The sequence below is a fragment of the Carya illinoinensis genome, chromosome 15, assembly GCF_018687715.1.
Source record: "Carya illinoinensis cultivar Pawnee chromosome 15, C.illinoinensisPawnee_v1, whole genome shotgun sequence".
Taxonomy (NCBI): domain Eukaryota; kingdom Viridiplantae; phylum Streptophyta; class Magnoliopsida; order Fagales; family Juglandaceae; genus Carya; species Carya illinoinensis.
Window position 1 is genome coordinate 16,080,962 of NC_056766.1, and position 15,043 is coordinate 16,096,004.

The 15,043-nt window shown below is 36.1% G+C and overlaps 1 protein-coding gene across 1 annotated transcript; it reads right to left on the reverse strand.

Moving 5' to 3' along the window:
• Positions 1-8,770: 8,770 nt before the first annotated feature.
• Positions 8,771-11,943, reverse strand: LOC122296531 (zinc finger protein GAI-ASSOCIATED FACTOR 1-like). The gene is made up of 4 exons (XM_043106307.1): positions 11,346-11,943; positions 10,826-11,222; positions 10,511-10,704; positions 8,771-9,819 (listed from the first exon to the last, which is right to left on the reverse strand). Exons 1-4 carry the CDS (start codon positions 11,473-11,475, stop codon positions 9,044-9,046), a joined length of 1,497 nt encoding a protein of 498 aa, XP_042962241.1. The 5' UTR covers positions 11,476-11,943; the 3' UTR covers positions 8,771-9,043.
• Positions 11,944-15,043: the final 3,100 nt, after the last annotated feature.

Here is a 15,043-nt window from a genome sequence, read left to right on the forward strand (position 1 = left end):
GGCAAGTAACTCTCCTTCAATTAGTCCAAACTGTCAAAGTGCAGTACAAACCAAAGAGTAATGTCTTTGTTGTGGCATTAAGATCTAGTATCCAGATTGTATCTAAACTGCTAACGATGACTCCCCCTTGTAATGGGTGGAAACCAAGTTATTGGTTCCATGTTGCTCTTTTTTATTTTATTTTTCTTACGTTGCACTAGTTGGAATGGGATGTTTGTTTAGGCTCCCACCCATTTGACTTGCGTATCTTCTATATTATGATTTTATGCATAATGATACGCTTGCATAGGGAAAAAAAAAATCATGTATATTTCTCTTTGTATGGTATTGTCTTATAGGTATAAATCTAAGAAAAACTTTCTAGTTTGACTTCCTTATATAAGCATTAATGCAAATTTATACTAGAAGAACCTAAATATCAAATTTGGTGGTCAAAGTTATAAAATACTCTCTTGGAGGAGGTAAAATTAATTTTTATAAACTACATCATTTAAAAAAGATGTTTAAAATTTAGTTTTTAAGAATTCTTTTAGGATATTGGGGAAGGATAAAACCCTAGGGCCCAAGACATCATGCCATGGTTCCACATGAGACATGTGCAATATTATAAGTGTTACGAACGTGTTTTGTATTACCGCCAATGACCTCTAATAACCTGCAATTAGAAAGTTGTTGAGGCTCGGTGTGTCAACAGACATCTTTGACATCTAAGTTAGAATAGAATTTGGAGAATGTTAATGCAAGTTTTAAGGTGATCAGAAGTTACCTCTTGTTTGTTCTTTAACCTTTATTTATAGAGGTTGGTCAAGCGATGAGAAGGCTCGTCTTGCAACGTGATCTCCTTTGATCCTTGTTGGATTGCAGATTGTTAGGATTCAATCAGCCGTTATGCCAGAGTAAATTAATAACCTAAGCGAGTATCGTGGGCAGATATCACGCTGAATAATATGTTACCTGTTACGTCATTAATTAATTAGTGATTAATAACAACTAGATTTGAATTCTATATTGGTGCTAGGGGTGTTCATCCAGATCGGATTTTTTTTTTTTTTGTCCGATCTGGAAATCTGGAATTCGGGTAAATCCGAGCGGTTGAGGAAAACCAGGATCCAGTCCGGAAATCCGGAATTCGGGTGAATCCGAGAGGTTGAGGAAAACCCGGATCCAGTTACGGATCCGGGTTTTATAATCCAGTTATCCGTAACCAGATTATACACCCTTTTTTTTGGGCTAAGAGTAGTGACATTATATTAGTTTAATTAGTTGTGATGTATTATTTTTTTTTTTTTTTGTAAATTTATGTTTTATATTGTGATGTAACAACGATATTACCTATTTTCTTTTTTTTTTTTAATTTTGTTCTTCAATTTATTTTTTAAAAAAACTTTTTAAAATTGTTTAAATTATTTTATTTAAAAAAATCTAGGCAATTTGAAATGATATCAATTTTTTTTTAAAGTGCTATAAATTTTTTTTTATAAAAGTTATAAAGATTTTTTAAAAATAAAATATTACAAAACTCATATTGAATTCGGTTATAACCCGGATCCAATTTTCATCCAAAGAAAAGAAATAAACAATCCAGATGTCTGGTTAAATCCAATTATCCGACCAGATAACCGTCCTGTTTTTCAATTCTGGATCCGGATCTAATTATAGCCAGATATCCAAATCCGAATTTGGATCCAAATGAACCCTCCTAATTGGCGCGCAGTGGCTGTTGACCTCTAATTATACTTTCACGGGCTTCTGCCCTTCAGTCTCTATGCCTTCGTGGATGCTTTATTAGAATCTATTCGGCCCTCCAATAAGAATTACAATAAATTTATAATAGGAATACTTTTCTTTCATTCAATATTCATTTGACGTGAAATAACAATGATGTATTTACAAATTGTAGCTATGGAAAGGACATCATGTGTTTTATGATTAATTTTGAAAATAAGCGTTGAGATGTAACGCCTTATGGGGGAGGTCCTGGTCCACATCTAGATCCATACTTCAAGGTAAAATTGAAGTGCCTTTGCAATTATTATAAAAATAAAAAATAAAAGAACTTCTTCCTCTTAAACAATAGAGTAATTCTACTCTTAGGCCTATTGAGTCTCCGACACCACACACCAGTAGGTTGGCTTATTTATTTTTTTCTACAGTAAAATAATTTGTTTTCTCTACTCCACGTTTTCCACATTTTTCCCAAATTATTGATTCCAATTTCTCCTCCCCACTTCTCCCTCCACGATTCGCCCCTCAGCCCCGTGTTGCAATTCATCTGCCACAGCCTTTCACCATCGACAACTCAGATCAACCAAAGAAACTCAGATTCAGCATGTTGTTGTGCTACTCTGGTATAAAAGACCTCTTTTATACCCAACTTCCCTATCTATGGCAATCTCTCTCTAAAAAATTTCAATAAAACATAGAAAACACCTACATTTCTCTACAATCTGAGTCGAAGAAAGTTGATGCTCGAGTTGCATGAGCACAAATAGAGTTGAATGAAAAAAATTAAATTAAAATGTTAATGCTTTGTCAATCTGAGTCGCATGAGCACAAACACACACATACAAAATGCAATGCACACAAGCAGTGGAGTGCAGAACTTGAGTGAAAAAAGGATAATGGAGATAATGGTTAGGCAGCAACTTCAATAGAGTTGATGATGGGCTAGGTAGAAACTACTAACTCTGAAAAAAAGAGTTCCGACGACAGTGTTGCGAAGAGAGAGAGAGAGAGAGAGAGAGAGAGAGAGAGAGAGAGAGAGAGAGAAGCTTTCACTGAGGCAACTTCAATAGAGAGAAATCGACATTTTTGACTTGATATTGCTCGTTTACTAAAATTTGTTGCTTTCTGATATTGCAATCTTGTGCAGCTCCAAGATCCAAAAATTTTTGTTGTTATCATTTCCTCTAGAGTTCTAGGTCTATAAGAAATTGAGAATGTTACCGTGCAGAGGGAGGGGCCAGGAAGAAGAAGGATTCTGCATAAAGAGAGGAAAGCAAAGAAAGAGGGAGGAGGGAGGGCAGAGAGGGAACTTGATTCTCAAGCATTAGACCTTTTTCAAATAAACCGGTTTGCCATATCATTAGTGTGTGGTGTATGCATCTAGACCGGCCTAAGAGTAGAATTACTCTAAACAATATGGGTCAATCCATCGTATGTGGCATAACTCAGGTCTCACACTTTTAGTTAGAATAGATTCTGATACTATTTGCAAATTGTAACATCCCATATGAGATACTAATCTCAGTTGGTCCGTATTCCTAAAGGATTAGTCATTTGTATAACTAGAGCCCTATTAGAACGTCCATTATAAAGAGTAAGAATTTCACACTTCTAATCAATATGTGATCTCATATAGGGGTGGGCAGCGGGGCCCCGCCCCCATTCGCCCCACCCCCGCACGACGGGGTGGGGTACACCGCCCAGCATGGACTGGGGCGGGGGCCCCCGCCCCGCATCTAGTCCCCCTAGTGGGGGCGGGGGCCGGGGAGGGCCCAACCCCGCCCCGCCCTCACCTATATATATATTATATATATAAACATAAATATTTATATATACAAAAACATAAATATATGTTTATATATATAAATATATATTTATATTTTACAAATTGTGTATATATAAATATATATATTATAATTTGTTAGATTTTTTCACAAAGCAAATTTAAAAACTATTACACTACAACTTACACAAGATATGTATTAGCAAATTTAAAAATTACATAATTTTTAAATTATAATCATATTTACAAAATTTAAATTTACAATTTAGATCTAAAAATATATTTTTTATCACTTTTAGATCTAGAAATAATTTTTTAAAATAATAAAATATAGTTAATATTTGAAGTGAAAATAAGGGAGGGTGGATTGGGTATCCGCCCCGCACCCCGCCTAGCAGGACGGGGTACCCCGCCCCGGGGATGCGGGGGCGGGTGGCGGGGAGGAAAATCCAACCCCGCACCATGCGGAACGGGGTGCAGGGAGGGGGCTACCCCGCACCGTATGGTGCGGGTAGCACCCCTAATCTCATACACTACTTCTTTTTTCTAATGAATCTCATACACTACTTATTATATACATCAATCATACTACATACAGGGTATCTATCACATTCTGATCAATTACATTGTCCATTCATAATGTTACGAGGAAATTAAACTTGGTAGTTAGTCATTTAAAGAAGAAACTGGAAAGCTTGACTCTCTTTCAATGTAAGAAAATTCAATGCATCAAGATGATTTGATTATTGGGAGAGAGAAATGTTCAAGATATGGAAAATGACAAGTAAACGGCAATTTCATGGAGCACTCGTAGTGGTTTTACTCTTTTTTGCTCTATTATGTGAAAATATCCATGAAATTGCCGGTAAGTATAGCTTCACTCCTGGAGTATTTATCCTTGTGTCTTGGTCTAGAAGAGTGATTCCCCGAGTCAAATGGGTTGGATTAGGTGAATAAGTTCACACGTTGGCTAGATAGAGCGATTCCCCTGTATATTGAACAGGTCGAGTGATTTTCTATAAGTATTTATATGATGAAATTTGAAAATGTTGATGTGAATTAATAAGAAGCTGGTGGTTTCTCACCTTCATAATGACTATAAATATGAGAGATTTGCTCAGATGGTGGTTTCACGTCATGCTTATATACTTGATATTTATTTTGAGAATGATTCGTCATCATGACTGTGAATATATGTGTTTCTGCTTAGAAGGTGATTCCTCACCATGCATAAATATATGCGTTAACAGATTTATTTATATGAAATAATGCAAACTTATTCATTACCATTGTCTCTCATGAATAATTTTGTCATTGGTTTTAACGACTGAGATTTCTTAGAAGTTCCATTGGGTTGGTCACACGTGCTTTCATTTACCAAAGCCATAGATCTTCATGAAGATTTAGCATAGGAGGAATTTCTCGACGAAGAATGACCAGCCCCATCCGTGGTGTAGACATATAGGCATGTCTCCGATTAGTAGTCAATTGTAAGCATTGAGATGTATATTTTAGTTAGATGACAAATTATGTATAGTTTGTTGTATTTTGATATAAATGATAAACTGATGACAGTGTATAATATATTATTTGGGAATAAGTGACAATGACATATAGATATTATTAACGAGGGATATATTGGTACAAATCCATGATAGATTTAGTATCTCTAACTAATCCCTTTGCTTATTCCGCTACAAGATATTTTTCTTTTCTTTTGGCATGTGCTCAACTCGAGAATGCAAGCTTATTATGGAAGTTCTGGGTGTTGCCGACCAGTTGGCACTCTTAATTACATCACATACCCCCGCCGAGAATGTTGTCTAGGGCACCACAAAAAACTTTATTTATCATGATTTTAATATTTTTAGAGTTTTCTAAATGATTTTAAGTTTTTATATTATTTTTAAAAAAATTGTAAATAAATTTATATTTATGTCATTTTTGGCCATAGGACACACCATGCCAATTTTTTTATTAACATATATCATGAAAAATTTACGGAATATTTTTTTATGAGTAAAATGATAAAACCAGATATCCAAATGAGTAAAAAGATAGTCACAACTAATTGGTATGAGTTGATATTTCATAACTTTAATATCAGAAATTCGAATCAGTACGTAAGTTGAAACCACTTATAGTAGTAATTAAACCTGACCTTTGGGCCATATGATGGATTTTGGATCAGCTGAATACTTTGTGGCACTGTGGTGACAAGCTCACCCTTGGAACAGTAGGTATGGATCAAATCGGACATTTCACACTGAGGAAGGACTGCCATGGTCACACCTAGAGAGTAGCTATGGCTACGTTGGTCACCCCCGCCTCCCTTTTCTTTAAAAAAAAAAAAAAGATAGTCATGCAAAACTCATGAACTAATTTTACACCAGGCCAAGATTAGAAAACACAAAAGTTGAATCAATAATCATTGCTTAACTTATCTTCTGTAAGACGGTAAGTGAAATCGTGAACTTCTTTTTTTCAGATGGAAGGATTTTCTGATTTTGGGTGATGATTTTAGGGCTGAAATACTGAGAAATTTCTGGTTTTATCTTTTTGAAAATGTCTTCTATTGTGACAAGTTTCTAACATATAATAATTTATCCTGAATAAAACATAAGTTTGCCAGCGATAAAATGCAGATTCTTGTTTCCATTTTAATCACATGGTTGGTATGCGCTTTTTTTTTCTTTTTTTCTTTTTTCTAAGGGATGGAATTTTTTAGTATAATTTTGGCTGGTTTTGCATAAATGAATATAAAATTCATAGGGGATGAGATTTGAATTTTTTTCAAAAGCGATACAATTACAAAAAGATCCTACAAATTGACGTAACTTGATGTGGTACATTAAATATATTTTATAATAAAAATAACTTTACAATCTAATATACTATATCAAATCACGTCAATTTGTAAATTTACTTTTGAAAATTTTGTTAAGGTTCAATTTTTTTTTTTTTTTTTGGAAAAATGGCACTTTGCACCCTATTAAACAATCATATTTGACTACTATAAATAGAAAAAATATATTAATCATATTAATAAAATATATAAAAAAATAATATAAAAATAGCTGTAGAGAAAGTTTTATTTATAAATAAATAGTCAAATAAGATAAAGAAAGCACATAGCAGCAGGCTGCAGGCCCTGCAGCCGGGCAGCAACCATCATCGGGCCAAAAGCCCACCCACAATTAAACTATGGAACCCACAAGTCAGTTCACAATTAAAACAAGGGTCAAGAGGGGCAGCTGCCTACTCAGCACTTTAAATGCAATTTGGGTCAGTCTCCATCAGGGGCCTCATACCTCTGTTCAACTGCCGTTTCCATTTAGACTATACTGCAACTGCTGGACTATGTTAACAGGTAAAAATAAAAAATAAAAGAGTACAAACTATTCAAAAAAATCCAATTTTTATAAATTCATGAATTAAGTACCAAAGGGTAAGAATTTAAAAGAAAATGGCATGTGAATCACCGTGTCGTAAAGTGGCGCCACTGAATTATGTTTGGAAATACAATTATTTTTAGATATTATTATGCTATTATTTAAAAACTATTCATTACTATTTACAGTTTATCTGAGATACTGAAAATTTCATTTGGATAGTAAAAATATTTCATTTCATCTCATCATTACTATACAAAATATAATAAACAATTCAACTGTTTCAAATCTCAAAATAATAATAATATTAAAAAATAATATTCTAATAAAATTTTATTAAACTTTCAACTTTTATCTCATTTTATCTCGACACTGTCACATGTTGATCAAGTAATTTTTGTTGTCTTCGACAATTTGGCCACCGTCACATTACGCTTTGCAACATTGGTGCACTTTTGCTCATCTTCCAAGATGACAAGCACTTATGCTTTATTGTCAAAGGCAAGTGACCTAATTGGCATTATGTTACGATCTTATATTTCTAAATATGGGATTGGTTGGTAGTTTATAAGCCCCTAGGCATCCTTTTTTTGTAAGCCAGTTATCAAAATTGAGTCCTACCTAGTGGATTCATAACAAATGATATTAAAGTCACTCCACAATTCTAAAGCCATGTTGTGATAGTTGCGACGGTTCTAAAGCAATGTTTGTCCGAGGTTAGGAAAGACCTAGACCACAACCAACCCGTGTTAGCACCGGGACCACCATGAACGTCAGTTGCAAAGCGTGGTGGTTATTACGATCTGACATCATTTTCAAGAGTGAGTTCTACTTAATAAGTTCATAATACAATATACTCAGCCTCCAAAATAGAGGTATGGAATTTGAAAACTTCATTCCCAAATATATCTATATATATATATATAATAAAATAAATAATAATAATAATAATAATAATAATAATAAATAAACCTTATGCTTTACTTCCTCTGTTAGCGTTTTCGAAACGTCAAAGTCTATATAAAGGAGACTGAACACAACTTGCATGTGCCCACGTGAATTGCCTGGAAAAATTATGCCATTAATGTACCGTTTGACAGTAAATTGAGGTAAAAATTAAAAATTAAATAGAATTTTAAATTTTAAAAATTTTAATTATTTATTATATTTTATATAAAAATTATAATAATAAAATAAAACATTGCTTATATCCATTTCAAACGGGCCTAAGAACAATTATAAGCCTAGCCGGCATCAGTACTCCTAACTTCGCAGAGAGCGTTCTTTTCCGAGTTTGTGAACGAACTACTGGCCGTCTTTATAATCATGGAACCCACTTCCAGATGAAAAGAAAAATTAATAAGAGAATGACTTAGGTATCCGGACAGGCCGACAGGATTTTAGTCCTGTCATCGCAAGCATTAATATACCAAAACTCTTCTAATTAATAAATTAAAAAACATTAATTATATTTAAATATATAATAAGACTTTAAAAGATTCATTATATTACCGTTTCATTTACATCTTATTAAATAAAATATAATCTATTTAAAATAATTATTTATTACATATTTTTATATTATTAAATTATAATAAATGAACTACATTATATATAATAAAATATAAATAAAATAAAAATATGATATATAATTGCAATAAGACTTTTAATTATTATGACAATTAATAAAAACAGCACGGAATTATATAGCATTGTATCGTATCTTCCACGACATGCATTTAATTTCAACTGTGCTACCAACGTACGTATCTTTGACTAAAAAAATTACCCCCGACAACAAATCTCTATGCGTTCTCTCATTCACTTCTTCCAGATTTTATTGAAAATACAGAATATTTTTTATATAAAATTGTTCTCAAAAACTTAACTAAACTATATTATTTTAAGCAGAAATTACAGGTGACTAACCGATCCATCACAAAAATATCCGGGGAACGGAGCTGCAACTGCAAAACAAAGCCGGCCGGTGCACTCCTGCAGAGCAATGACCCAGCTTAACTTTGCCTGACTGCATGCGACTCCGTTACCAGAATATTTTTGTGATATATATACATATTAATTCAACACCGGTTTCTCACTTTTACAGACACACTAGTTCTGTCTCGAAGTATGTGTCAAGAGTTCAGGAATTGTTGTTTTGGGTGTTGTGTAATGATGCAGCTGCAGCTGAAACTGCAACATCAAAGCCACTGCCAAAGGAAGTGAGCAGAGCAGAAAGACCTCCAGTGGAGGTGCCACCCCCATCTCTGCCCAGCCCCAGAAGATCCCGCGTCATTGGCTGGCTCCCAAACGGCGAAGATGAGCTGCCGCCGCCGCCCATCATCACATGATCTGTCAAACCAGAACTCCCGCCGCCAGAGGGGAGTCTAAGCCCAAGTCCGTCTGTCATCGATGGAGAGCTGCACTCCGTCTTCACATGGCCATTCCACCCCGCAGCGCTGCCATCTTGACCGGAAGAAGATGATGTTGTCAACCCAAAACCCCGAAGTAACGATGCGTTCGATGCCGCAGCGCCCATTTGAGCCGCCTTTTGTAGTAATGCCGTTGCAGACATCGCGGGCTGCGGGCAAGGAGCATAGTGGCGATAGTCTTGGTTGGGAGTCGCGAATATGGATGAGGAGCCATTGTTGGAGAGATAGAGGGATGTGGAGAGAGAAAGGGACGTGGGTTCAATAGGGTTAGCAGTACTGGGGCAATCTGAGCGGGAAAAGGCGCAGATAACATTGGAGAATGAGGAAGGCTGCTGGGTTATTGTAGTGACGGTTGAAGGTGCAAATATACTTGCAATTACGCCGGCGCCGGAGCTGGAAGATGATCTGGTGGTCGTGGCTGCCGTGGTGTTTAGGTACGCCGCTGTTGCGGTCACAGGAGACACTCCAATTGGGTTTTCTGACAGTTCTGAGATGAAGAAAGAAAGATCAGAAATCGCCAAAAAGAAAAGTAGAGGAAAAGAAAAATAAAAACGACCACACGAAAGAAAAATAAAAACGACCACACGCCATATAGTGGATCAAAAGGCAATAATAAAAAGATTCATGATGCAGTACGAAAAGAGGAAATGAGAAATTAAAAACGAAAAAGAAGACACTTTTCCAAGTATTCTTTCGCTTTATATTTTGTTCAAGCTCCCCAACTGGCAACACCAAGTTAATTAACAGGCTTATTATAAGAACTGAATGCAGAAGCAATTATGGCGTCCTTTCTTTCTTTCAAGCACCTCATTGCTGATTTCGATCTTTGAGCTCCCTCGCCAAACGTGCGCGCGCGAACAACCCATTAATTAAACCTTGACTTAACAGTCAACAAGCTACACTAGTTATCTTTTGTTCTCTCAGAAATCTCTCCACACCATCTACATTAGTTTAGCCTGATATCGAAGTTACTGCATTTAACTTAAATAAACAGACAAGACTTTGATCAGAGGCATAAAAAACACATTTTTCTACTACCGAAAAAGAAAGAAGAGCAAAATCTAAAAACATCAGCGGTTTCAAACCCGATGCAGCCGGCAATTAATATAAAAAATCTTCAAACTTTTGGGCAGCGAGAACGATGCGTATATATAGACCAGTATGTTTATTATAACTACCTGAACTCTGAATAGACAAAGCTGGAGACGCCACAGTCGTAGTCGGAGTAAGAGGCGGCGGCGGTGGCGGCGACGAAGCCACAACACTAGCATTCATATTTGGCCCTGAGCTAGGAATCTCTTGGGTGTGGGTCCTCGCACTCTCCTCCGCCAATGCATCACAGAAAGCTCTGTGCGTGATAAAACTATCCCTCCTAATTCATAGCAAAACCAAACAAATGGAAGTCAGCAAACGCCGTCTCCGAGAGAGAGAAAAGAAAAACAGAAAATTTTTCTCGTGGACCGACGGGGAAACGAATGAAAAGGATCGACAACCTAGAGAAAATGGTCCCGCAGTCGCATTTATACTCTCTGGTACCGCAGGTCTTCATGTGCGCCTTCCAATCGGACTGAACGGCGTACTTCTTCGAGCACCTCTCGCACTTCCATTTTTTCTCACCGTGCTTTCTACAGAAGTGCTTTTTTATGCCAGTGAGGTCTCCGAGTGCTCTCCCCGGGCTGTGGTGAACGCAGGAAGGTTCTGGACACACGTAGACCCGCTTCCGAACCTCTTTGCTTGTTCTCTGCTTGAGCTTCCATGGCAGGTTATGGCCTCGTCGGTGAAGTTGAAGGTTCTGGTCGCGCTGAAACCCTTTGTTGCAGATCTCACACACAAATCGATTCGTCGCCAGAAGAGTCTTTGGGGATAAAGCAATCACCTCAGCCTCTGGATCTGCAGCAAAGATGTGAAAAGTGATCGGTACTTCTCTTAACGTTAATAGCCGGTACCTTCCGAAGATCACGACAAAGGAAAAAAAAAAATCATTTTTGAAGTTTTTGGGTTTTGAAATCTTACCGGGCATTCCAGGTAGGTTTCGCTTTTTCTTAAGTGGTGGCGCTGCTGGCAAGGGCGTCGTTTGTTCATAACCAGACACTTCTCGAGAAGCTGTAGAGACTGTCGGTGAGGAATTCTCCAACTCCACCATTCTTCTACAACGAATCAAACACACAGAGATGGCTATACTCTCCTCGTTGTAGGGTTTTCAATACCGGACCTCAAAGAGATAGTCAAACTTTCGATTCAAAGCTCGTCTCTCAAGAGAAATGAAGAACCCTTTTACCCTCTGGTTACAAACGCTCTCTCAAAAACTTACTCCGCTATTTAAAGATCATGGCAGATCACAGCACCGAACGAAAAAACTGGTGTCCGAAACGACCAAAAAACTCTGATTGTTTAGCAGAAACTCTTGCGAGAAAATTCTGAATAAAAAACTATGGTCCGTGCAGAGTAGTACTAGGTTGTTCGATGGAGCTAGAACCTAATAAGAAACCGAGTCAAACAGATCGGCGAGTCGTAGAGCAGAGCACAGAGGTCCCAATCGGCGGCCGCTTCACAGTTTACACCTATCTATCTATCTATATCTATCGATACATACAGAAGGAAGATTTGAACGAACAGTGAGGAAAACTAATTAAAAACCAGCATAAGCTTATTTATTAACCATGGTTCAGTTTAGGAAGATGTACCATTTTAACTAGAGTTGGAGATAAACCCGAGTCCCGAGTCTAATCTTCTGGACTGGTAGCATGATCTGATCGTACACGTGTTGGAATAAGCGGTTCGATGGCCTTTGTCGGATGAAGTCGGACTAGGCGGTGCTTGTCGTCTAGCGAAAGCCATTTATATTTATTTTTATTTTTAATTGCTTTCCATAAACAGCGAAAAAGGGAATTTGTTTCTTTCTTTTTTGGGTACATAACCTCTTCCATTACTTGAAAAACGTTACCACCTCGGATACGCATTTAACCCGGACCAGAATGACACTTATGTTCATTGTAATCTTGCTCCACGTACTCAAATACAAGTTTTGCACCTTCTACTTTAAAAATAATAGCTTGGTTAAAAAATAATTTTTTTTTTATTTATCTATTTTTCTAAATAAAATATGCAAAACTTGCACTCTAAAATCATATATAATATTATTTTTCTATTAATACTATATGCATGTAGACTATCCGCTCTACGAAAAAAAAGAAACTTTAAACCTAAACGTGGTGTAAAATTAAGATTTACACCGTCCAATGAGAGAGAGACATGTCGGCAATTTCATAAGCTTACTGTAGATGCAGATGCCAAATAATACCAATGTTATTTTTCCCTCATCTCTCTCTCATAAATCCCAATTTTTCGTCAATCTCTCTCCCCTCAACCCTAATTCTTCATTGATTTCTCTCTCACCAATTCCTGAATCTCTCTCTCTCAATGATCGATGGGCTGGACTTGAGAGAGAGAGAGTGAGAGTGAGTAATGAGGGAGAGAGCTTGAGTTGTCGACTTCAACATTTTCATACACATACTATTTGCTCCATTGCAATTGCATCCACGATAACAAAATCAAATTATTGATGTGGTTGTGTTTCATCGAAGGGTGTGAATCTCAGTTTTACTCCACCAGCTCAAAGATGCTCTCTTTGGAAAAAGTATAATCCATTTCAAGTAAGTAAGTTCTTTAATATGAGTCACATTTTTTCTCAATGACCAGTGCGAGGCTTGCCCACAAATAATTTTCTAATTCTATGTCCCTATAGCTTCAGAAATGATTTGTATAAGCACAAGATATACAGATTCAATGAAAACCTTTTGAGTATGGTCTTCATGAAAAATCTTACTCGATGTTACTCTTTTCAAAATATTTGCACATACATGTAAACTTTAAATTTATATATAACATTACTCAAATATCTCAAATACGCTAAAGAAAAGAAAAGTGAAACACCACAATACATGCGCAAAATCCATTGGAAGTGAAGATTTGTAAGAATTAAATAAATAAGTTATTTTTATTATTTCCCACTAGCCTTGCATTTCACCGATCGAATGAAACTTCAACTTTGGGTACCAAATTACAAATAATATGAAACTCATTTCAACTAAATTCCAATAATGAAACAAATTAGATGATTTTGATCTTGTATTTATGTATGGTTGAGCTGGCTTGGTTTTTCAGGGTTGCATGGTTCATTTTTGAAGATCCAAACACATCTTTTTTAAAAGTTAGGATGCAGCTTCTATTATTTCTTGATGTAGATTTTTAAATGTAGAAAATTCATTTTCTAACTTAAAAATGGTGTTGGAGTTGATTTTTAACTACTATTTATAGATGTACTGGGATATTCTAAGAGCACGTTAGGAAACACAATTGTTCTTAGATGTTTTCAAACTATTTTACTATTATTTATAAATTATTCATTATTTTATTATTATTTACAGATATTCAGATATATTCTTAATATACAAACGAGCCCTAAGTATCAAGTGGTGGCTTATTTTAACTTTGACTTTAATTGGTTCCTACCAAACAATTATGTTAAACTTCACTCTAATCCAAACGCAATAGTTGCCTGGTTTGGATACAAAAGGTATTCCTACTCATTTTATCTAATCATTATAATTTTTTAAAATTTTTACACAAAATATAATAAACAATTCAACTTTTCAAATTCTAAAATAATAATAATATTAAAAATAATATTATAATAATATATTATTCAACTTTCACCTCAAATAATTTCATCTCAACTCAGTGTCCAAACCACCCTCTTTAGTTTCTTTTTTCTCATCTCTTATTCCCTTCTTACAACACCACATCTATGACTTTCTCATTTTCTCAACTTCTAAATGTGATTTGATGGATAGATCATCTCCTCTTGATCAACAAGAACTATGGCCTTTTCTCTTTATCAATTAGTAATTTTTTTTCTATTTGTTAATGTCGTGTTTCGTATACTTGTAGGCCAGATTCCAACAACTTGGGTATTGGTTTTCGTACCTACACATAAAAAAACACAGAGAGTGAGGAACCTTGGTGGAGGCCAGAAAGTTTTTGATGTTTAAGTCAGTATATCTCCTTAGTAGTTTATGTACAAGCTTAGAAAAATCATAGAGTTCTTTGTACCGGAGAGTTAACCTTTATACTAGGTTTTTAGGTAAGGACAACTCATACATTGTCTCAGGGAGTTTATGTCACTTTAATTGTTTACTTAGTCAAAATTCTTTAATGCGGCGTGGCTCCTTGGGTGGCCATGAATGGGGCGTAGTGTCTATGGAGCAGCGTCATTAATGCGGCATGGCTCTCTGACTCACTTTATCATGCCGATGTTCATTATCAAGCATCTCCATGCCTACTGTCAGGAGATTGAGGATCCCCCACATCTCTCACCCACCTGCTTGTATAGGTTCCCAAGGATTAGGTATCATTGGGGACTGTCAGGGCAGTGAGTCCCATTTGCCCCTACCGTCTATCTTTTCCACATGAGGGTTGCTTCACGGGTTGGTTTTGCTCATGGGCCGAGTACTCAGTGTAGGTCTAGTGACTCCTTTTAGAGGAGTTAGAGGAAGGTTGTTGGACCTAATTGAGCTTTTTCCCATTTCCCCCACAAGGTTCCTTGTGGGCTCACTATACGAGAAGGGAAAATCCCCTTATACTATTTTTATTGAATTTATATGTTTTATTTGTTATTCATTTTCTCATTCACATTTTGGCATGATGTTGGT